This window comes from Amborella trichopoda, chromosome 1 (genome assembly GCF_054954075.1).
Source record: "Amborella trichopoda isolate Santa Cruz 75 chromosome 1, AtrichopodaSantaCruz75HAP2 v2.0, whole genome shotgun sequence".
Lineage (NCBI taxonomy): Eukaryota > Viridiplantae > Streptophyta > Magnoliopsida > Amborellales > Amborellaceae > Amborella > Amborella trichopoda.
This window is the reverse complement of record NC_142336.1, coordinates 1,586,358-1,611,118: the sequence shown is the minus strand read 5'-3', so window position 1 is coordinate 1,611,118 and position 24,761 is coordinate 1,586,358. Positions and strand designations below refer to the sequence as shown.

At 35.7% G+C, this 24,761-nt stretch overlaps 1 protein-coding gene across 12 annotated transcripts; it reads right to left on the bottom strand.

Annotated features, from left to right (window-relative positions):
* Positions 1 to 3,465: 3,465 nt before the first annotated feature.
* Positions 3,466 to 22,953, bottom strand: LOC18425218 (type I inositol polyphosphate 5-phosphatase 10). 12 transcript variants are annotated; one of them, XM_088870418.1, is made up of 11 exons: positions 22,644 to 22,953; positions 21,328 to 21,394; positions 20,951 to 21,028; positions 20,385 to 20,478; positions 20,011 to 20,115; positions 18,163 to 18,700; positions 15,831 to 16,024; positions 13,718 to 13,826; positions 5,887 to 6,035; positions 4,796 to 5,023; positions 3,466 to 3,852 (listed from the first exon to the last, which is right to left on the bottom strand). In XM_088870418.1, the coding sequence occupies exons 4-11, from the start codon at positions 20,405 to 20,407 to the stop codon at positions 3,792 to 3,794; spliced, it is 1,407 nt and encodes a 468-aa protein (XP_088726544.1). In that variant the 5' UTR covers positions 20,408 to 20,478; positions 20,951 to 21,028; positions 21,328 to 21,394; positions 22,644 to 22,953; the 3' UTR covers positions 3,466 to 3,791. The 12 variants fall into 12 exon arrangements, 10 of the variants coding, with proteins under 10 accessions (XP_088726544.1, XP_088726654.1, XP_088726470.1 ...); XM_088870528.1 differs by having other exon boundaries at positions 3,466 to 3,826; XM_088870344.1 differs by having other exon boundaries at positions 22,653 to 22,953.
* Between the last annotated feature and the right edge of the window lie 1,808 nt (positions 22,954 to 24,761).

Genomic DNA, 24,761 nt, shown 5'->3' with positions numbered 1-24,761 from the left:
CAAAATATTATTTACATTGTCAAATCTCAAGATTTTTATATAGATTTACTTGATTTTAATTATTTTTTAAATTTAAAATTTTATAATTAAATATAAAATTAGATTTTGAGATAATATTAAGAATAGTTTACATCAAAATTATATACCATGATAAAATTTGAAGGTACATTTTACCTCTACAGCTACGGATGCATCCGTATGCCAATTGCACCGTTGTTTCTATTTGCTGTTTGATTATTGGGGTTGGTTTTTTGCACATGTTTTATATGAAAATTTAAACTTCATATTATTATATTCTATTCAAGAGAAATATTTTAGCAAATAAGGGCTTTAAACTTCAGATTATTATATTCTATTCAACTTCAGATTATTATATTCTATTCAAGAGAAATATTTTAGCAAATAAGGGCTTAGTGGTTAACAGAAATGGTTGATCAAGAAACAAACAATAATAAAAAATACTAATAACAAAATGGAGATGGGAGCTTGAAATTGTGAGAGTAGTTTGGATGTGACGGGTCAAGAATAAAAGAAGAGGGAAAAATCATTTTAAAGGTCTGGGTAGGTTTTAAAGAGGAATTTAGTTAAAAGGAAAATGGTTTGATAGGGCTGTAGCTCTATCAAAATAAATAAATCTTCCCCTTATACAAGTTCAAGCATTGGAAAACCTCTACATTCATCATCTCTACTTGAACATTATGGTTATGTAAAAAATATTTAAATTTCAAGATCTAAATATTGTTATGGTAACAAATTATTTAGGCTGTTCATTTTACTCTAAAAATAAGTGTTTTCATAACCGTAATATCTGTATGATATTTTTTAGTTTCAAAATTTATTATCGTCTTGAAAAATTGATTTTAAAGCCTATAGTAGAGATTTTTAGGATTTGAGGTGAAGTTTTTTATTTTGTTTTCACAAAACCCAGGTCTTATAAAAACCTCATCATATTGAAGGGGCAGATATTTGAAGACACTTGGATCATTGAGATAGGTTAAAGGGAAGATGTCCCACAAACTGATGGATAGCTGTCCTCTGTAATTATAGCGAATAATGGAACTGTACAACTTCCAATTCTTAGAAAGTGATCTCAGGCTTCTTGAGTTCTGACTCCTAACATCCCTCCCTCTCTCTCTCTCTCTCTCTCTCTCTCACACTAGACATTTGAGCTCTCTCTCTCTCTCTCTAGATAGACATTTGAGCTCTCTCTCTCTCAAGAAAAGAGGCTTTTCATTAAAAGAAGGCTTTTTGAGTTCTCTCTCTCTCTCAAAGGAGACGTTTGAGCTCGCTCTTTCTCCCACACAAAAAAAAGGGCTTTTGAGGGAAAAAAGGGCTTTTAAGGGAAAAAATGGCTTTTGAGTTCTCTCTCTCAAAAAGAGACATTTCATCTCTCTCTCTCAAAAAAAAAAAAAAGAGGAAACATTGCTTTTGAAATCACTCTCTCGAAAGAGACATTTGAGCTTGTTGGCTAGCTCTCTAAAAATTGGCTCTTAACACTTATCTTTCTTTCAAAAAAAGAAAAAAAAAAAAAAAAAAAGCAAGCTTTTTATGCTTCTCCTACCACATAAAATTTATATTCTTCCTCTTATCTAACTGTCCATTTTAATGGAGGACTAAAATTGTTCCTCTTATCTAACCGTCTATTTTGATGGAGGGCTAAAATTATTCCAATCACAATGTCACGTCTCTAAACTATTTTTATTTTTTTCTATTAACTATTTTAACACCAAATTTTGTGCGTTCAACCCTCTATTAAACTCGCACTAGAGAAAAATATAAAAAAAATAAGATTTTCAATAATATAAAATGATCAAAATACCTTTAAGAGTTTCAAAAGGTATTTTGATCATTATATCTTATCGAAAAATTACATTTAATATTTTTATAGGCGCGTGCCCCAATGAATGGATAACATGTACCCAATTTCATATTCATACAATTTTTATAAAAAAGTAAAAAAATAAAATAATTTAAAACATCATATCTAAGATAAAAAAGTGAGTGACTCACTTGATCAAAATTGGACAGCTGGATGGTAAGAGAAAGGGAAGTACAAAAACCTTTCCCAAAAAAAAAAAAAGTAATGATCTTGAGCTCTCTCTCTATAAAGAAAGTTTTTTAGACCTATCCTCTCTCTCGCCCTTTTTGTCTTGGGAAAAGACTTTTTTGAACCCGACCGTCTCTCTCACTAGTTCGGCAAAGGGGAAGCGATAAAAGTTTCTGGTTTGATAAGAGAAATAGCATGTCATGACTTTACCTCTCTCAAAATCAAAATCAAACGTATCAATCAAAAAAGTATGACAGCATCCAGAATCATGTAATCTTCGATCAAGATGCCTTTTTTTTTTTTTTTCTTTGTCCTTGTCTATGTTGGTCTTTTCTCTTAAATATCTTGAACTACGTTATCTGATGAAATTTATCCCTGCTCTTAATCAGCCCAAAAACCATCTCTCTCTCTCTCCCTTGAACAACCTTAAACTAAATTATCTAATGAATTTTTTTTTTTCACAATTATCTAATGAAAATTATCACTGCACTTAATCAACCCAAAAACCGTCTCTCTCTCTCTCTCTAAAATGCCATATTTATCAATTTGGTCTATGTTAATGTTTTATCTTTTCCCTTAAAGAAGAAAAAGTTTATCTAGAGCTAAGCTTCTAAACAATCAAATTAGAGCCCACCTAAAACCTTTTACTAGAAAAGATTGTTTTGATGTCCAAATATCCTCAAATTGATCATCTCAACATCAAGATGTATGAACATAAGAAAAAAATAGATTTCAAGTTTTAGAAATAATGCATCTTGCAATGTATTTTTGAATCGTCAATTTGCAAGATTTTTAAGTTTTTCATATATATGCTTGACCTACACTATTTTTTAAGCTTTACATTTTGTAATTAAAGATGAAAATATATTTTAAAGCTACTACAAAGATTTTCAGTATGGAAACCACATTTGTTTTTGACAATGAAGGCATGCTTTAGTTTGATTGTTTAGAGCCTCGGTTCTGTACAAACTGCACCCCTAAACTAAGTTATCTAATCAACTTTATCCTACTCGAAAACCATTTCCTCTCTCTCTCAATTACTCAAAAAACCATTTCCTCTCTTCTCTAAGCTTGAAACATGACATCTCTCTCTCTCTCTAGCAAAGCTTGAAACATGACATCTCTCTCTCTCTAGCAAAGCTTGAAACATGACATCTCTCTCTCTCTAGCAAAGCTTGAAACATGACATCTCTCTCTCACACACACACACCCACAAACACACAGTTCACATTCATCTCTCTCTCACACACACATACACCCGCAAACACAGTTCACTGCACATTTCACAACTACAAAGCCCAGAATTGAGCCAATATCAAGAAAAACAAATTCCTCAATTATCCTTGCAAATATGAAAAAAATTTCAGCCAAATCCATGATCATATTTTAAATCTATACAGGGTTGAATAACAAAAATATAAAGAATTACTTTCTTTTCTTTTATTTCTTATTTTATATCAAAACCAAAACGGTTTTTCTTTTATAGAACATGAACCTTTTGTGTTCATTTCTAAACTTCGCAAAGAATTCAAAAATTACATCAATATCGAAGATCTTTGTTTCTTTCTCAGAAGAAACCGCAAAAAATGCACAAAAAAGAGATAATTGGTAATTTCGCTCATCTTTTGATCAATAGGAAAAACAAAACAAAAGAAAATAAGTAATTTTACCTCTGTAACTTGTGCGCCCATCTTAATTAAATCTTCGTATAATGTTGTATACTCAGTATGTTATTTTGTATATTTCAAAAAACAAATCCACCAATTTCGCATTTAATACCTGAAAAATGGAAGACCCAAAAAAATCTATAATCAAATAAAGGGTGTAATTCAATATGGCACCAAAGTTAAGAACATAACATGATTTTCAATACAATTTAAAGGGCATATGGGATTGTATACTAGGAGACCCATTTATTTTTGGTACATGGAGGTCACAATCACAATTAGTCATTAGATGTGAAATCCAATATATTAAAGTGTGTTACAACAATCGAGAAATTTGTGCCTAAGCATTGACACATCTTCAACCACCCCATTTTAGTCAATGATGATTATGCCTCCTTGATCAAAAGTAAATGGTCCCATTGTATACATTTCCTTATGAAGTTCTTCTTTTGAACAATGAATGGAAGTCAAAGAGTTGTATATGAAAGATGGGAAATGAAAATTCCCCAAAGAGTAGAGAAGGAGCCATATAATAAAAATGGGAAATACAAATTCTCAATTGACCTTGAGTGAGACAGAGTATGATGTAGTGAAGTCCTTGGGTAAATGGTGTGATAGTGTATGATGTAGTGAAGTCCTTGTGTAGATGGTGTGATAGAGTATGATGTAGTTAAATCCTTGTGTAAATGGTGTGGTTAAGAGAGTTCTGTATAGATTTCCCATTGTAGAAATTGTACTATAGAATGACTAGCTACCTTTGTAAAATTTTCTCATAAATTAATACAACAGCTGGGTTTCCCATGCAACCCCCGTGAGCTTAACAATAAATTTTTTTTCAACAATATGCAGATTCCAAAACAGGCATAACACTGTCATTTTGTGAATTCAGTATCCCATGCATGGGCACATGTGCTAAATAAAGCACATGAGTGAGCAAAGCACACAGGTTTTGGTCCATCATGGAAAATCTCCCTCTGCCTGCGCACACACAGGCATAAATGGGGTTCGAGTGCATGCATAAACACGCACAAATGAGCTCTCACATGTGTGTGGCTTGTTCAAGTAGTAAGAGAATACTTACAAAGTCAAGTTCTTGAGGGCATAGTATCTAGGAGAGGGACACAAGAGCTCTTCTGAATCAAGTCTAGAAGGGGCAGAGATGAGCAAGCTTCTCTGTGATCTGAGATCAGACACCTCAACGTCTACCGTGAATACCGCACACACTGGCCTGTGGTCAGAGAAGCGAGACTCACAACGAACATACGACAACTGTCCTATCCCATCACCATGCCATAAAATCCTATCACACCTGAAGCAAGGGGAAAAGCATTCCTTCAACTGGAGCAATAAGAGGAAAAGTCTACAATAAGACCACTTGCCTTTAGTATGAAAAAGTCACAATCACTCCTAGCTGCTAGCTGTGAAATAGGTAGCTAGGGGTGTACCATCGACCGTGCCCAAAATTTGAGAAATTTTTTCTGTGACTTTGTGCAGAGAAATGACATTCCAGCCATCCAGCTTTATATCTGAGAGCTTAGGGTGTTTGTGACCTTTGTTTGTGAAAGGGAATGGTCTTATTTTTATACTTCACTCAAAACAAATAATAGTCCATTGAAACTTGCTTTTAAGATTAGTATTGCTGACAAGTTAGAGTAGAATCCGCAACATCTGCTATGATAAATATGGATACACCAACAATAAATATTACATCTCAACATGGTATATAATTTAGGGATGGTATAAAATAAGATCATTACTTATCATATACAATGGACACAAATACCTAAATCCATATGTGTAAAATCACATGTCTGGAGCGTCTCATTTCTTCACACAAAGTTCGAGGAATTTTTTTTTTTTGTTTTTTTTTTGCACTTTCAGCATGTTCAATGGATGGTATGCACCCAGCCTCCCAAATACAGTGGGGAATGTGACCTTTATGTAAGGTAAACAGTCTTGTTTTAGTAATTGCTTTACTAGAGAATATGACCATAATGGTGAACCCCATTCTCTCCATCACCATCCATCATTACACACTGATGAGACTGTCGCTTATGGGCACACCATAATTCACTGGATCTTCATAACTAGATTGCTTTACTTATTTCTCTTCTCTCTTCTACAACACTCAAACCTTGACGCTTCAACTCAACCAAAAATTATAGAACATACCATGCAGGAGTTCTTCGCTTTTTCTTTGAAATCAAAGTTTCTCCAAAGTAAGCATCAGAATTGTTTGAGTACTTGTAAGTGGGAGCAAAGAAGATTTTCCCCTCCTTCCATCCCTTGAAAACTCGCCCAGCTTCTCGCTCAATCTTGAGCTATCATAAAACCAAGGGCTCAGTCATGAGTACATAAAGTAATCAAAGATCAAGAGAAACAACTGAATATGCTGTCGTTTAGACATTTCAATAGGCATATCTACATGATTTATTTGAATTTTAGAATTTCTTGAGACACAAACAGCAAATAGTAACAAGGAGAAAGTAGCAAATAATTATTCCGAATTATGTTTCATGTATTAATTCATGAATGATGCACAGGCACTACTCGGTATGTGGTCATCACTTTTGGATACAAGTAGCAATTACTCTTCCACAACGGTTACCATGCAAGAAACATGGTGCACCTGGAGCGCTTAAGCCACCAGTCACTCAAGGATATCTGATGAACTCTAGGATCCTGCTAGCTAATTATAGATGTCCTAGACTTGCTCTCTAAATGGTCATGCATGGTTGGTTAGCTCATTTTAGGATATTCAGTAGCACAATCTATTGACAAGCTACAATTCTAGCATAGAAAGTACAGGCGCATCAGTTCAGAATGTGCAAGGCCCAAATAGTGTTAGGAAAGGTAAAAACCTCATTTGAAGCCCCCGTTTGACTGCCCAAGTATACTGATTGAGAAGAAAAAGAGAAGTACAAGAGAACTCCTATAATGCGAACCTTTTGAAGCTAAATGTATCTTGAAAGCAAACATGTGTAAAGATTTTGGGGATGAATGAAAAACTCTCATATGTTTCATTTCATCACTAAGAGGATACATAAAGGAGCCCTCATTATAGATAATGTACAATAGAACCTTTGAAAATGAAATGCCAAACAATAGCATATACATATTTACATCAAATGTATTTTATAAATATCATTACACTACTCCTCAAGCTGAGTGGTCACATGGAAAGCTTGTCTATCTTAATATTTGCAAATTGATTTGAAAAGTGTACATGCTTTACAGAAATTTAATTATCACAAACCATATCTCTTATGTAGTCATGATCAACACACAAATGTATGATCTTCCCATGTTTTACTGAAATATTAGACATCTTGATGCCATTTTTGTTATCGCAATACACACTGGCTGGCTTCTTTAAATAGATACTCATTTCTGAGAATATGCACGTTGGCTCACTTCTTTAAATGGATACTCATTCCTGAGAATATATGGGATGACCTTGTAACTTCTAAAGTTGCACTAGATATAGATCTACACTCTACTTCAGGAATTGATTTAGCCATATTTTTTTGCTTTTCTTGACTACATGATACAAGATTCTTCCTAAGAATATACAAAAGGCCTCAAATGATCTTCCATCATCAAGAGAGCTTGCCCAATGAGTATCAGAAAAAGTTGTTGATTTTAGTCCACCTTGTGAGACAAAGGACAACCGGTGCTTGGTGTTCCATTGACATGTGTCAATATTCTCTTTGCAGCCCCAATATGTGGCTTTCTTCCATAAATTGGCATACTTATTGATTGCATGAGCAATGAAGGTCAAGTATTGAAAACCTCCAACTAAACTTCCATAGAGTAGAATTTGGAAGTATCTCCCCTTGTGTGGCTAGGAGTGTTGGATTTACTTGAGCTGGGTTTCCCATTAGTTTGCGGTCCAACATGCAAATTTCACAAGCAATTCTATTGCACATTTTGTTGAGATAGAACCAAACTTGAGAATTTATGCACTTTCTAAGATCTTAACCTTCCAAGGTCCCTCATGTAACTTTGTTTTTAGTTTCACATATCCAACTTCTTAATCATCATGTCATCAACCTATAAGAGTATGAGGTTTATATGTGATCACCATTTGTTGATGAAGGGAGAATTATGCTCAGAACTTTGAATGAACCCCTCTGTTTTGATGACTTAGGGATTTATCAGACCAAGCTCTTAGAGCTTGTTTAGTTCCATTTTTTTTTTTCTTGGTCCACATACGTGGTGGGTAATTTGTTATCAACAAAATCAACAGGTCGTGACATATAGACTACTTCCATTAATGTTTCATGCATAAATGCATGTTTGACATCCATATGGTTGAGCTCCCATACATTTATGGCCACCACAACAATAGCAGCCCTTATGGTTGCAGTTTTGATTATAAAACTAAAAACGTTTGTTGTAGTGTGTAATCCATACTATCCTGGGGTTACCAAAGCGTGCAGTGAATCTTTCTACACTTCCATCTTGTTTAACTTTTATTTTATAAACCAATACAGAATCCACATATTTATTTGGACATACTAGAACTAGCTCCCATGTTTCATTTCGTTATATGGCATCAATTTCTTCCTCCATAGCATTCCCCAATTGCTGATCTTAAATTGCTAATTTGTCTAACATGAGTTCTTATACTCTTAATGCCTATCATAAAATTCCATCATCATCATCTGTATCTTATCCTAACTATTTGGGTCGGCTACACGAACCTATTCCATTATTCCACTCTATCAAGGGTCATACCCTTAGTCAGACCGTAAGCCAGCATATTTCTTTTCACTACTTCCATCCATATCCTTTTGGGCCTTCCCCTTGCCCTCTTAGAGCCTTTCACTTGAACCAAATTGCCCTTCCGAATCGGTGATGTTCTAGGTTAATTGAGTCACCCCTAAGTCCACTTTCTAATCATCTTATCGCCTAATTGAGTCACCCCTAAGTTCCCTCGGATGTATTCATTACAAATTCTATCCTTGCTTATCTTGTCACTCATCCATGACAACATCATCATCTCAGCTACACTCATTATATGGATAACATGATTATAAGAGAAATTAGCAAAGGAGACATATCAATCCACTGGATAACATCAACTAAGGTGTCGAGTATGATCTGAGCTCGTGAGGCAGACAAGTGAAGAAGGCATTGATGTGGAGATGCAAGGAGTTGGTATATTGTTGTCTAAGGTAGGTTCTTGTCTGACATCTTGACTCCCTTATATATGACCCTTTGATATATAAATCGAATAGGAGTAGGACTAGGATGTCTCTTCGGTGGTGCATGGCTTGCATTAGTAGAAACCATTGAGGCATCAAAATCAGACCTCTTTGGTGGTGAGGTGCTTGCCTTCATTGGGATATGGCTGCGGTATATGTCTCTACAATAGGAAGAGGTTAAAGAGGTTCTGGTACTCATCTTTCCATATTCTCCCCTTGCACAAGAGCCTCTACATGTTGAAATCAATCATTCAATAAGAAATAAGTCCAAGTTAGTATCAACAAAATAGTATGGATCCCTTGCACAAGAGCCTCTACATTTTGAAATCAATCATTAAAAAAGAAATAAGTCCAAATTAGTATCAACAAAATAGTATGGATTAGCCTCATCAAAGGTAACATGGCGCAAAGTAATCAATTAGGAAATATAACATCTGTAAGCGTTCATTATCATCATTAAAATCCTTTTCCCAACTAATTGGGGTCGGGAACATGAATCCTATTCGGACATTCTGCTCTATTAAGGCCCATACCCTCAGTGAGGCTATAAGTCCCCATATCTTCTCTCACTACTTCCAACCATGTCCTTTTGGGCCTACCCCTTGCCTTTTTTTAGCATTCCACTTGAACTAACTGGTACCTTGTAATAGGTGTTGTAATAGGTATGCACCATACATCACCTGCCTACTTAAGTCTACTTTCTCTCATCTTATCGCCTATTAGTGCCACACCTAAATTCTCCCGAATGTGTTCATTTTTTATTTTATCCCTTCTTGTCTTGTCACTCATCCATCTCAATATCCTTGTCTCTCTATTATTTTTGGTATTTCTTAGCTGTCAATCTTAACTACCTTCCGCGTCTCTACTCCTATTAGTAAACTTGCATTCAATTTACTATGTCTTAGTTCAGTTAATTTTAAAACATTTAAATTCTAAAGCATTCTTTCGAAGTTCTAACATTGTGTTGACATTATTTTGGGTCTCATCTGTTAGAGAAAATTGTGTCTCCAAATATTTACAAAATAAGGGCCCAAAAAATTTAATTTACTTATTTACTTTTCTACCCTACTTAATCCTAATTAAAATATATTTTAAGATAAGCTAGTGCTTTGTGTAGAGAATAAGAAAGACTCATGTGAAGAGAGGGACAAGTGGCTATTGAAAGGCAACACTTGTCATTTCACTCTACATGTGTCTCTCTATTTTTTCCTTTTTTGTAGCTATATTTATGGAAATGGGTTTTGGGAAGCTGAGCACTAAGCACGAGCTCTCTTTATCTCCCTAAAACCTCTTGCTCTCCCTAAAACCTCTTTCTCTCTCTTATGCTTCCTTGTGAGCTAGGTACAAAGGACGTGCCTCCTATCTCTGTGAGAGCCCTCTAGTGTCACAGGATCAATTCCAACACCGTGTTGCATCTCGAAGAAGTTTTTTCTCTTTAGATTATTTGTTAACAACTATTTTGTAGGAAACTTGTGTTCTATTTTGTGCTATATATTGCTGAAAACTCATTTTCAGCCACATTCTCTCTCTAGAAAAGCTATCAAACTGTGCCTACAAATTCATACGAATTTGGTGAGTTTGTTCCAACTTTCTTCTTCATCTTTTGCATCTATAAATACTACAAGAACGTTGGGAAATATTGTTTGAGGAAGGGAAAAGGTATTGGGCATTGCCTTTTATTGTTGGAATAGTTTATGATGGGTTTTTGATGAGTGCATGCTTGCTGGAAATTCTATTGGGATTGCTTAGAAGAGCTTATCAATAGTTGCAATTGATTTTTGGTTGAGATTCTTTAGTGGGTTACAAAGTTAGTGATATTTGTACATCCTCTTGAGTTCCAAATAATTTACAGCAACTTTTTGTGGGTATTTTGATAAGAGTTGCATGCCATATGTTTGTGGATATTTTTTATTGAGTTCAAAACCCATCTTGCATGTTGATATAGCTCTATTTACTTCTGGAAATCTTAAAGATCCACTGGATTTGGGCTTACATCATCAATCAAACTTATGTCATCCGAAAACAACATGCACCACAACACCTCATCTTGTAGGTGCCTAACAAAAATTTCATAACTAAGACAAAGAGGTAGGGGCTCAATGTTGTCCCTGATATAGATCTAGGGTTACTGAAAAATCACTCGTCTCGCCACTAGTTGTTTGTATACTAGTTAGTGCTCCCTTGTACATCTCTCACCAAGTCGATGTAGTGCCTTGAGACTCATTTCTTTTCCAACACCCACCAAATCAAACATCTAGGTACTTTATCATAAGCTTTCTCTAGATCAATAAAAACCATGTAGAGGTCTTTTCCCTTCTCCCTAAACTTCTCAATCAGTTGTCTAAGTAGGAAAATAGCCTCGGTTGTTGACCTCCCTAGCACAAAACTGAATTGGTTTTTTGATACACTCGTTTCATGCCTTAATCGTTGCTCAGTCACTCTCTCCCACAACTTCATAGTGTGGCTTATAAGTTATTAAGTTTGATCCCTTGATAGTTCGCACAATTCTGTATGTGTTCTTTGTTCTTGTAAATCAGTATCACAATACTTTTCCTCCATTCGTTTGGCGTTTTCTTTGTTCTCAGCACCTTGTTGAACAACTTGGTCAGCCAGTCAATGCCAATCTCCCCCATGCACTTTCAAACCTCAATCGGAATACCATCTGGTCCTAAAGCATTTCCCATCTTCATCCTCTTCAAAGCTTCTTTCACTTCCAATATACTAGTCTTACTAATGTATTTATGACCTCTGTCCTCATTTATGCCAATGATTTCTTCTACAACTATATTCTCATTGTGTTCGTCATTTAATAATCTTTGAAAATAAACACTGTACTTGTCATTGACCTCTTCATCCTTCACCAAGACCTTTGATCCTCACTCTAGACTTTCTCTCTCTTTTTTACTAATTTGAAGTCATCTTTTCTTGTTCCCAGTAAATGCATTGGAAGACCGAATATCTTGTAGAGTATATACACACATCAATTGTAAATATTATGACCAAGGCTCTCACTAGTAAGAAACTCTCTCATGACATAGACAAGCTTCCAATCATACCATGATGGCTTAAGGGATAAGGGTGAGAAATGACCCAATCCGGATCCGAAACCCAGATTTCGGACCCTATTCGGATTTGAGAATAGACCCAAAATTTGGATCAAAAATCTGGATCCGGATCCAAAAGTCAAGTCCGAAATTGAAATTAGGATCAGATCCGGGTACAGGTGGATCTGACCTGGATGCAGATCCAGATCCAACTTGGCCTTTTTTAAATAGTAAATTTTTATTTTATATATATATAATTTTTTTAAATAGTATATATCTAGAATAATCTGGATCTAGATCCGGATCTAAATATCCAGGATCTAGTTTGGACTCGGATCCGGATCTGGTCGGATCCGACCCCGATCTGACCCATTCTCACCCCTATTAAGGGGGAGTGTTAGCATACATGCATGTGATGAAATATGTAGAAGCTATTGTTTGGCATTGTATGACTTCTTTAAAGGGTCTTATTTTACGTTCTCACAATGGGCTCCATTTTGTATCCAAAAGTGGTGAAATGAAAGTGACAAGACTATACCGTTCTTCCCTAAAAATTTGAGAAGATGTCAAATTGAGTTCTCGGGTTTTTGAAAGTAGTTGGCCTATTTATATGAAGAAGGAAAGTATAAAGAAAACTTCATGAGCAAAGAGATTCAAGGCATTAGATAGATAGAGAATAAATTTCTAGAGAGAAAAAATCTTGGAAGTGGACATTGTCACACCTTCTGAAAGCCAATCTTAGGGTTTGTATTTTGTACTGAAATTTCACAGACACAATTGAATCTCTTATTTTAGGGAATGCCTCTTCAAAATAAAACAATATAGGGCTTTTGCTTCTTGCAGGTAGGGAGTTGAATCTTCTTGAGAATCCGGTTTAAAGTTCTAAACAATGGATAGAGAGGGAGAGATATTTCATTCTTCTTGGTAGAGGATTGATGATAGAAATGGAGGGTTGGATATTCAGTTGTTGCTACTTTATGGTTTTGTTTCATCCCTGGACATTGATCCCATGTAACGTTTTGGAGAAGAATGAGAAAATTCTCCTTCACTTTATCACTTCGAGAATACATAAAGGAGCCCCATTAACAGTAACAGACAATAACACAATGCCAAAAAATAGCACACATATTTAAATCAAATGTTTTTTAAGTACATTCTAACAGTATGTAACAAAACTATGTGGAATAAAAGAAAGTAAATATGGAATAATGAAATGAAAGGAGCCAATCAAAGGCATCATCCCCTAACTAGATGCTATGCCCTTTCAGGCGATCATATTTTAAGGTATAACTAACCCAAGCTCTAAAACCAACAAAATCTAATGGGTTCACAAATTCAGACATATTCCCATGAGTCTTAATGTAGCGTTGTTGGAAGTTGAGAGTTATTTCTCCATAGATATCCTAGTTCTTTGTTGGATGAAAATCATTCACTTGTTTGTTTCTCTATATCATTATCAGTATATTGTTTTTCATCCATTTGTCTGCTTTTCTATCTCCAATATTTGCAAGGATTTTGTACTGTTTGGGCCAAAGTCCCCAGCCAACTTTTAAGCCATTAACCCAAGTTTTAATTTCCAAATCTAGCTTTTCCTTTCCTTGTAGTTTTATTGTACATTTTGCCCATCAAATACTAACAATAAAATAAAAAATAAACCATGGCTCCACATTTCAATTCCAGGCTAACTGCACAAGCTTAGATCTCAAATAAATATATATAAACAAATAACAAGTAGTAATATGGAGGCACCTGATCCTTCTCAAGAAGAGCATCCCACTTGTATTCCTCGAGCAGTTTCCTCGTCTCCATATAGCTCAAGGCGATTCGGTAGTTCAAGTCCCCGAACCATATGACACGACTACTCATCCAATATTTATCCAACAAATCAAAAAAGGAAACTTAATCATGGTTGCAAAAATACCCATAACACAAAGCTTGCATAGAGACCTGATTATTTAAATAGCTATCCAAAATATAGACACACATTTGAAATCAGCAAATATAATCAGGGGGAAGGAATAGAAACAATGTTATGTCTTTGCTGAGACGTATCTTTGACAAAACTTTAAAACATCCCAACTTTTCATATACGAGCAGTATTGATTTTCCTATTTCTATTTTTTTGGTGGAGTGGTGGGGATAGGTTAGCGGAGCTTGGGTTCATACCTATAACCTGAAGGTGCAGCAAGTGCCTTGCAGTTGAGTTATGGCTTCAACCATTGTAATTGAAGCTAAGGCTGGGTAGTTACCTCCAAATTATATTAATGAACACTAAAATTTTCCCATGAGAATTGATTTATAGTTAACTTAAAAGCAATAGTTTGAAACTTTAAGGAGTTTTAGGACTCCACACGATGCCAAGCCGTATCATATCGAGATGACTCTTCATAAGATTCGGTTGAGTCTCTTAGGAAGGAGTTGGCCGGATATAAAACAGCCAATATATGGGAGGATTCAGAGGTAAAGTATCCAATATTCCTTCTGGGTGTAGTACGACATACTCATATTGGTCATCCACCATCAATACATATCAATGGATGTGGAGGTGAGACTTTGTCCAAGCTTTTAGCCTGTCATGTTTGTCTGCAGATCCCCAAATAGTTGGGAGAAGGCTTAGATGATGAAGATGTTTGTTGGCAGACCAGCTGCTCTTCTCCACCATCCGTTGATATGTATGAATGGTCTATGTCCGGGATGACTACATTACACTACATTCTACAAGTATATAGTATAAAATCCTGATTATAAATCCTTATAATCCCATATCACCAAGGATTCCGTCACTCTGCACCAGAAGCTTCAATGTCCATGGTTATCTAAAGATGGTCATTGAATAATGAGAAAATACAAGTCCCATAAAATCCTTCATACCGAGATTTCATTCTTTCTTGTTATTGGGCCTTATTATTCGTTCATATTTTCATTGTCATTTATCTAATTTTGGCATCCAACTCACTTTGTCAACTTTTGTTTATATCTTTTTTCCGTTCAGATACCAAATTCTATCATTAGTTTTTTAGCAAAGCACATCACAAGAGGACCAATTCTAACCTACATTGAACGATACAGAGTTCATGAAGTACACCCTCAAGCTTCTTGCACTTGTAACCATAGTTTCTCTATGTCATGAGCTAGTAGGTATGACTATCCAACCTGAAATCTAGTTGAAGAGATCAATACAACAAGGGTAAAGCAATTAATCCCTCTTTTTCCCATGTTTAAGCTTTTGCACACGTCTCTTGTTTTTCAGATTTCAGAAACACTTGTGGAACTATAACTATTAAAACAATACATCTGAAAGAAGAAAGAGTTCTAGTTTCAAAATTGTGGGGAAATCTTTTTTTTTTTTGGGTTAAAAATGTGGGAAAGTTTGTCTTTCCAAGTTGCATATTATTTTCTTAAAGGGTAGGGCTTAGGTGCATCCAGGGGCACACCTATTGCAATGAGTCTGCCCTTCCAAAGTCCATCTCCAAGATGGATCCAAGTTCCAAAATTTTAGAGGTTTATCAGCTCAACCCACTAGTACCATGAATCTGGAAAAAAGTGAATTTTGAGCCTTAAAAAGGTCTATTTTCTTCCTCTCTTTTTTTTGACTGTATAACCCAACTCCTCAACGATCATCAGATCTTTTGGAGCTCCAAATTCATGGATCTGAGATGGAAATGCTTTTATAGTGAGTTGGGATGTGTTTCGGGTTTCCTAAATCCCTTGAAAATGAGGGCAGACAAATGAATCAGCTGACTCACCAAAACTTTGCCATTCATCTGGGCATTGAAGAGAAACACACATAGGTGAAAGCAAAAATTTAGCTGAACAAAGAAAAAGCCAAAGAAGGAAGAACTATGGAGAAAGAGATGATTACTCGTGCTGGAGAATTTTCTCAGGAATCCTATGCCCAGGAACCTTGCATATCTTTGGGAATTGGGTATTTTTAAGTATCTCTATTACATCAGAGTTCCTCCTAAGTTCGTCCCCATCCTTCTCCCCAGAAGCCAAATGACTACACACGAAACAAAAGCTGGTCTGATACAAAGACATGCTCACAGATATACACCCCTGGAAACAGAAGATAACAATCAAAACAAGTAGAAAGAGATACCACTTTCAGAAAAAATGTAAAACAAAGTAGAACAAAAGAAAATGAAACTAAACCCAATAGCATAGGTAGTTTGTATGCATAAGTAGAGAGGAAGTTATCCTATGTAAGAAACTAAAACCTGAAAGTGTAAGATAAGAAATTTACTTAATAGAACAAAACAAGGAGAACAGCAAGATACAAAAACATAATTCATGTGTATTTTAAAAGAAAGTTTCTGCATGATAACCGACAGAGAACATTTCACCTGTCTTGCATGTGTTGTGTACGATTATATCAAGGCTGCTATTTCTGCATAAGGACACAAATTTTCTAATCTATCCAACCAAAATACTATGCCCTTCATCAAACTCAACTCTGTTGTGGTTCGTGCATACACACAGGCTTGGCAAGGAACTCATTTCTTGAGGACAAATACTCATTGACAAGGTTCACCCTTTGAAACAAAAGAGCACTTAGAAATGGGAATAAATGGAAATATATAGTAATGTTTGGAAATCAAGGGATACCAAGAAAATAGTAAACTAAAATGGATGTGAGATAAGACAATTATGAGTCCCATTGCACTCCTGCGCAAACTCCAGGCCATGACGGTTGGGCAATAACTTGTAGTGGAAAAATTCTAATCATAAGATGTACATGTAACATTCTATGGACAAATATATTTCTCAGAGAGGCTACTAAAATGTAAAATACCGTCACAGGCCCTCTCCCCACCAAATCAGGGGCGATGTACCTCTTGAGTAAAATTTGACGATTTCATCTGAAAATTACCCATAGATCTTCCAACCAAGTTAAGTTTGTTCCTCCTCATACAGCCACCTTGCAGAATTGTGCTCTTTACATTTTTGGGGTCTTTACCAACCATAGTTAACCATATCCTAACCACCTGTTTTAACGAAGTTTCAATCGAAATGTTCCTTCAACTCAATGGTTCCATACCTACTAGAGTGGTCGCCTTATCCCTCCAACTGAAGCCCTCATTGGGGCATTGAGTTACATTTTTGTATTAACAATTTGTGGAAAAAAAAAAGGTATTACATTTCCTATTAAATTAAACAACTGTTCCATAAAATCTAAATCTCTCTAAGCCTCTGTAACTTCTTTCAATCAAGTGGTCCCTTTTCAGTGGGGCATCCCCCCAGACAAGGGGGTAACATGTACTGTAGGAAAGAGCTTGAAGCCTTAAACGAAGTGGATATTTGAGCATACCTAAAGGGAAAAGGCATTGTGAGTATTGTTATGTCTGCAAGGCCAAAGTGAATGCAGATGGTCCATTGCATTGGAATGACAAATTAGGCCTGTAGCCAAGGACCATGCCAGTATGGCAGTAACTTGGAGGAGACCATAGCACCTATTGCCAAAATGAAAGCCTAATGATGAGTAAGTTGGTGATTGTAATCAACAACTGGTTTCTGTGTAACTTTTTAAATATGGTTTCTAGGTCAAAGCTACTTTATTTAAAAAAACATCTTGGTTGCATCAAGAATGGGAGTAAACACAATGAGTTGATGAACTTGACGAATGGATTTCCTCCTCAAAAAAACACAATGATTTCTCCTAGTTCAGAGGAAAACATGATTCAGAAACCCCGTCCAAGAGTGAGAATAACACAGATTTTGATAATGATAGCAAGGAAGGAAGCACTAAGGATGTTGGTGACTTAGCGTAGGACAAAAACAAACTTAAACTTCTAGGCTGCATCAGACAGGCAAGAACATTAAAAAAAGTTCGGTTAAGTGTCTCCCTTACCTTAAGGGAAATGCGCAAAATTGCTTCTCTAGTCCTTAGATAAGTGACTGTAAAACATTTTTCAAGCAGTTAGACACACATTAACGATGACAAAAATAATTTTCCTGCGATCACAATTGTTGGAAGAATTAAGTTTTCTAACCATTCTACTTCCAAGCTTAGCAAGAGCAATAGAGTGTGTGTGGTTTACTTCCAAGATAACCCATGAAAACAGAAACAGATAAAGAGGTATGTATCTTCTACAGTATATAACAGAGAGAAAGAAAGAAATGCATGACGCATAGTAGAACGACAGATATAACCCAAATAGTATAAAAAGAAAACAAATCGAAAAGAGAGAAATTACCTTGTTTCCTAGGCAGCCCATGATCCCACGCCCCATGCAAGACACTCTCAAGTGGGTAATATGCTGCACCAATTCCTTCCTCACCCAAACACTAACAAATATCCCCACCATCTGCTTGCTTGCTATTAGATAATAACCATTGTTGTTATTGTTATTTACCACATTCATTTCTCTCTCTAAAAATCCATTCCCATCCAATTCCTCCTCTTCTGTGAAGGAGTTATCATCCTTAGCAGAAGCTTGCTGACATCTAAAACATGTATCAACCTTCCTCTTCTCTGCCTCATGAGAGCTGTTGCAGGTCTTGAGGTGCTTTCCACACTCTGGTGATCTAAAGTTTTTGCTTACAGCCTTTAGAGAGGTTTTCTGGAAGAAGAGCAATCCACTAGTGGTTCTTGCATTGTAGGGTCTATGACCTGCATCAACTAATGGTGGTTTGTTCAGGGCTTGGTTAATGAGATGCAACCACTTTGCAGCTGGTTCGTTGTCCTCTATAACCAGCACATTGCCCGCATTCAAAGGAACTATTTCCTGGAACCTGAAGAAACAAAAAGCAGAATAAAGGAATATGAGAGAGAGAGAGAGAGAGAGAGAGAGAGAGTCCATTCATACTGCTCAATTCAGAAAAGGTGGGGGGGTGGGGGAAGGAATTGCTAAGCCTGGAGAGTGCCTACAGTGAACACATTCAGTTGTGCTTACCCAGAACCACAGCAGGAAAAGAATAATAGTGAGAAGTAGAGAAGAAAGAGAGACGCACAAATACTAAAGAAATAATTAGTATAAAGAGGAAAATATAAACATTCACACTAAGCCACCACCAAAGAGAGAGGTCCGGTTATAATTGGAGAGAAAGGAAACAAACCAGTTGTACCCGTCAGGATGCGTGATACTGTGCTTAGTGGCTCCAAAGTTCAGAGCTTTGTATAAAATTGGCTAAAAGAAATTAAGACAATGTTCACAATGGGGATGAAATTATTGAAAACATTATGCTGCAATCTCAATACCGACTTTGGGTAGTCAGTTCCCAAAATATTGTCAGAACAATAATCAACAAAATATTACTGCAAAGAGAAAAACATGTACAAAACTAATATCCATTGTTCCAATTTTTGGGTGAAGGTTTTATATTTTAGTTTGAAACAACAATATTTCAGGAAGGTATCAATGGAAAGTAAAAAGTTTTGGCAAGGTTTTATGTTGGCTGCCTACCTAACACAACCCACCTCTTTTACCCGGGCTTGAGACGGGTTAAGGAAAGTTTAAGGTTCTCACCCTTCTTAGACCATTCAAGAAGATATCAATATCAACTAAATACCCAATAGACAGGAGAACAAGCAATAAACCATATCTATCTATAAAGCATTAAAGAACTAAAATCCATAGATGTGACGGGATGTAGGATGATGATCATGAATTGAAATTTCACGCAGCATTTTTCCTTTTTAGCTACATATGAAAAAACAATGGCGCAACAACGTATCCACTAATTCAAAAGTTAATATAGCAGCAGAACAAATATTTTGAACTAAAAATGGATTAAGATTTGGAAAGCCATCCAAATTTTCCAGTTAAAACACAGAACATAAAACCAATTGTTGATAATTAGAGCATGAATCCTGCCTCCAAAAACCAAAAACTGTTCAAACTTTGCCAAACTTTAAAACATTGTTTGAGATATCGCTACCAAGCCTATGATACCTATCAATATTTAGAAAATAAGGATTGTTTTGAGTGTTTAACAAAAGTCACCAAGCTAAGTTAACCACAAAAGTCAGGGAAATTTAAGTAACTTCTTCAGCATAATTTAAATAAATCATCTCAAAAAAAAATTGATGAAAGAGAGCATACCCAAGAACATATATATCAGCTGGTTCATCAACTCTCAGAAAACTGTCTAGACTAAACCCATTGTGTGGGGGCTTTCCTCCCACATTCCATGTAACCACAAAGATCCTGGAAATAGAATACGAACATAAAAATTCATAATTTTATCAGAGATAGAGATGCGAAGGGCTAAAGATACTCAGAAGAGAGAGAGAGAGAGAGAGAGAGAGAGAGAGAGAGAGGGAGAGAGAGAGGCCCCAAAGACAGACAGAGATCTATGCAGCCAATTTTCAAGCTTTGGGCTTTATTCGAAACCAAACTCAGAAAACAGTGGAAAAAAGTCTACTTATCAATCTAAACAACCCAATTTCAAGAAATTATAAATTTATAGGCATTACCGGAAAGTCTGGCTGTCGATCATTTGAGGGGTGGCAGGTTGGGGTCCGTTCAAATTGACAGGACTAAGTACTACTGGAGTAGTACTCTGTGTCTCTGCATACCAGATGCTCCATGAAAGAAAGTCATATGAGAAAAATCAGAATTCATCCTCAAAGGTAGGCATAACCAACAGGATACTATGCAAAATTTCAGCAAATGTATTTTAACTATAGCACAGTGTGTGGGTGTTTGTGTTGGGGTAAGTGTACGTGTCAAGAGAGAGAGAGAGTTTGTCAATTGTATCACAATTGATAGAAACACACACACGCACAGTGCAGAGAGAGACTTCTCTCCCTAAACAACATCAACCTATACCCCTGCCCTGTGAGGGGAGAGAGAGAGAGTCTATTCCTTTCTAAACAAGAGAGAGAGAGAGAGGGGGAGACTATTCCTTTCTAAACACCAGAAGGCAATAACCCTGTGAAAAGAGAGAGAGAGAGAGGCACATCCTTTCAATACCATAGCAAACTATAACAAAAAATGGATAGAGAGAGAGAGAGAGAGAGAGCGAGGTTATTTTTTGCACCTGGAAAGCTTGTCTGGATCAATTGGGGCGTTTCCAAAAATACAGAACCATATGAAGAGCTCTTCTCATTCTCATTGTCTGTTTCAATTTAGCACAATTAGTAGAAGAAAGATTAAGAAGAAGTATTACCAAAAGCTCCTTATAACAGCATCTAACCAATAGCTTCCTATAACAGATACAGCATCTCTCTCTCTCTCTCTCTCTCTCTCTCTCTCTCTCTTAAAAATAAGAACACAAGTTGCTAGATAAAGTTGAATTCAGAGGAAATGCAGAGAAAATTAAAACAAAAACAATACAAAGATGAGAGAGAAAATAAGATATTCAAAGGTGATTTAAACCATTTTGCTTATGGGGTAAGATAGCGTGTGATGACAAACCTGAGGCATCGAATAAATTACTTCTCCGATGTCTCCCTTTCGACCCAAAGATTCTTGGAACAAATGGCTGAAAAATCCAGAAACCAGAATAACAAATCTTAGAGAAAGAAAGACCACATTTTTCACTTTCAATAATTTAGTGAGAGATTAAACAAAATGATGGAATTCCATGCATAAGCAGAGGGATCCCAAACACACAGACACAGAGAGAGAGAGAGAGAGAGAGAGAGAGAGAGATTCTATCTTGTCCAAAGCTCGGAAAATAATGATCAGAAAAGGTACTTTTCACCATGAAAGAAATCATTCAGAGAATCATACTATCCTCTAATATTTATCGATGAAAATGGCTAAAGATTTGATATTTGAAATTTCACAGAGATTCAGAAATAGAAAATTTGAACTATTTCCAAATAACCATTGGAAAGATTCAAAACTCAAAAATTAATGAATTGCTAAAGGCTAAAGCTATGAAGTTTGGGAATTTTACAGGGATGAGAACCAGAAAGTTTCAAACAATTTTTCAAGAACCATTGGAAAAAAGAAAAATAAAAAATATATTTAGCCCTTAAATCCCTAAAATTTCAGTTTTATTTTACAGATAATTAAACTAATTGTATCAGTGAATAAGAAACCAGAAATAATAAAAATGTTTACAATTCCTCACTATAAACAGCACCAAAGAAAACCGAAAACACAGACAAAGAAATAGAAAAAAAAAAAACCTGTAAATACCAATGCGATGAAACGATGATAGTAATTGCTCTCTCTCTCTCTCTCTCTCCGAAAAACACAGAGAAAGAACTAGCAAAAAAGAAAAAGAAAATAAAAAGCCTGTAAAGACCAAAGCGATGAAACGATGATAAGAAATTCTCTCTCTCTCTCTCTCTCTCTCTCTCTCTCTCTAACACATCGGCAAGACATTGTGCCCTCTCTCTCGAACACATCAACCAGACATTTTGCTCTCTCTCTCTCTCATCAAGAAGACATTTTACTCTCTCTCATAGGAAGCCATTTTACTCTCTCTCACAAAACATCAAGAAGATATCTCTCTCTCTAACATATCAAGAAGTTTTACTCTCTCTCATCAAGAAGCCATTTTACTCTCCCTCACACAAACACATCAAGAAAACATTTTCACTCTCTCTCTCACATCAAGAAGATGTTTTACTCTCTCTCTCTAAAACACATCAAGAAGACATTTTACTCTCTCTCACATCAAGAAGATATTTTACTCTCTTTCTCTAAAACACATCAAGAAGATATTTTCACTCTGAATACAAAAGAGTTCAATGGACAGGACACCAGAAAAGGTTTACATTTCAAACCTTCTTCTTCTTTTTATTCCCAGTAGTCATCTCTCTGAACCTTGCAGCTCGCTCACTTGAGGAAGAGAGAGAAACACCCAATAAACCTCCTCCTGTCTCATATCAAAAGCTCTCTCTCTCTCTGCGGATCAAGAAACATCTCTCTCTCTCTACGCTCTTCAAATGTTCTCTCTCTCTACATATCACATGAACTTTCTCTCTCTACATATCACATGAACTTTCTCTCTCTACGTTCTTCAAATTGCATGGGAAGAAGATTTACATCAAATTCGTAACAGAGGTTGCAGAGGATAAAAGAAATGGATTTTCTAACCCTCCTTAGTGGATTGAAAATATAAAAGGACGGATTTGCCCCTAGATTTTCACTTAATGACACAAAACCATGGACTTTTCAAGTTTTATCATTTACCATCATAGCCTTTGTCATGGCAAGTTTATAAATAATTAGGTGTGGCAATGGACCCGGACTCGCCCCGGGACCCGAGGGAAAAACCCGATCCGGGTCTGGAAATAGGTCTAAATATTGGACCCGGTAGGTCAGGTCTGGATTCAAAATTTAGAGTCAAATACTATTCGGGTTCAGATCGAGTCAAATACGGGTCCATGTCAAGTAAAAGTTTTTGGGTCTCAATTTATGAAATATATTTAAATATAGGTAAATAAATAGATATTTTAATTTTTGGATTGAGTTCGATCGAGTCTGGTTAGGTTCAGTTGGGTTTGGATCCGGTTTTACCCGACATGTTGCCACTCCTAGTTTATATAATGTTGCAATCTTAAGAGGTAGAATTTAGGTGCACCAAAAAAACATTGAAAAATGTTGTTTTAATGTTAGAAAAACCTCTAACTATTTATCCAAAAAAAGAAAAACCTCTAATTGATCATCTCAACATCGAAATGTATAAATATGAAAACAAAAAAGATTTTTGAGTCCTAAAAATAATACATTTTGCAATAAATTATATATACTGTCTATTTTTTAGATTTTCATATGCTCACATATCTACTTGATTTGAGGAATTTTGGAGTTTAAACTTTTATATTTAGATATAAAATTGAATTCTTATACTATCCTAATAATTTTTTGCATCTAAATTACATCTTATGATAAATTTTGGATGTGTGTCTTACTTTAATTGTTTAAGGTTACAACCTCGTGCGAACCACACCTTGGATGTATTTTCCACTTTTTTGGGTGGGGTTTTAGTAAGGCCGAGGCTAAATCTAGATTTCATAAGGTTAGTGAATTACCATGTTTGGCAAATCCACATGTACAACCTTACTAGAAAGTGAAGTTTTCTATACAATATTTGCTCCTTATTGACGTAGATTAGCAAAAGGCACCCAACGTTTATTTTTGTTGAAAAATGAGGTTGAGGTTCTAGACGATATTTGCTCTTTTTAAATATAAACCAGCAGAGGCTCTCAATGTGAGTGTCCTAGCTGAAAAATGAGTAATATATGTTAATGTTTTTATTGGAAAAATGAGATTAAGGTTTTAGACAATACTTGCCCCTTACTAATATAACTCAGTAAAGGTAGCTATTATGAGTGTCCTTGCCGAAAAATGAGACATATATTTCAAATGATATATAATTTGGAAATAGCACTTAGTATTTTTTCATAACAAAATACAACAACGAAAACTTTTGTTATGGCATACAAGTCTATTTTTCACCTCCCAATTGTTAGACTTGAAACTTGAACAATGCGTAAATCTCGTGCACTTATGCTTGCTCAAATAGATCATCCAAAAATTACATTGCAAGATGGACCATTTTTAAGACTTGATATCACCTTAAGATGATCAATGTCTGAGGTTTTCAGCCTTCGAGCTGCATTTTGCAATGATATTTGAGATTGCACTTTATAAAGTTGCAATTCTACAAAATAGTTCCCTTTAGAACGACAGTTGAATCAGTGATGTGTCTTGTCCAATTATATTGATTCGACCACCAGTCGAACCACTAGAATCATATTTAAAAAAAATAAATGAAAAACAAGTGCGCATCATTTTTTGGCCAATCTAACTGTTCAAAACCAATTGGTCTGACCAGCAAAAACTATTCAAACATTTATTTTCATGAGTTTTCGACCAAATTCAATTTT

Coding starts and splice junctions, on each gene's coding strand:
- LOC18425218 (XM_088870344.1), bottom strand. CDS start 22,682: ATGACTACTGGGAATAAAAAGAAGAAGAAG. Junction 16,025..18,162: donor TGGGCTGCCTAGGAAACAAG/GTAATTTCTCTC, acceptor TTCTGTTTCCAG/GGGTGTATATCTGTGAGCAT. Junction 3,853..4,795: donor GCCCTCAAGAACTTGACTTT/GTAAGTATTCTC, acceptor ATTTGATTATAG/ATTTTTTTGGGTCTTCCATT.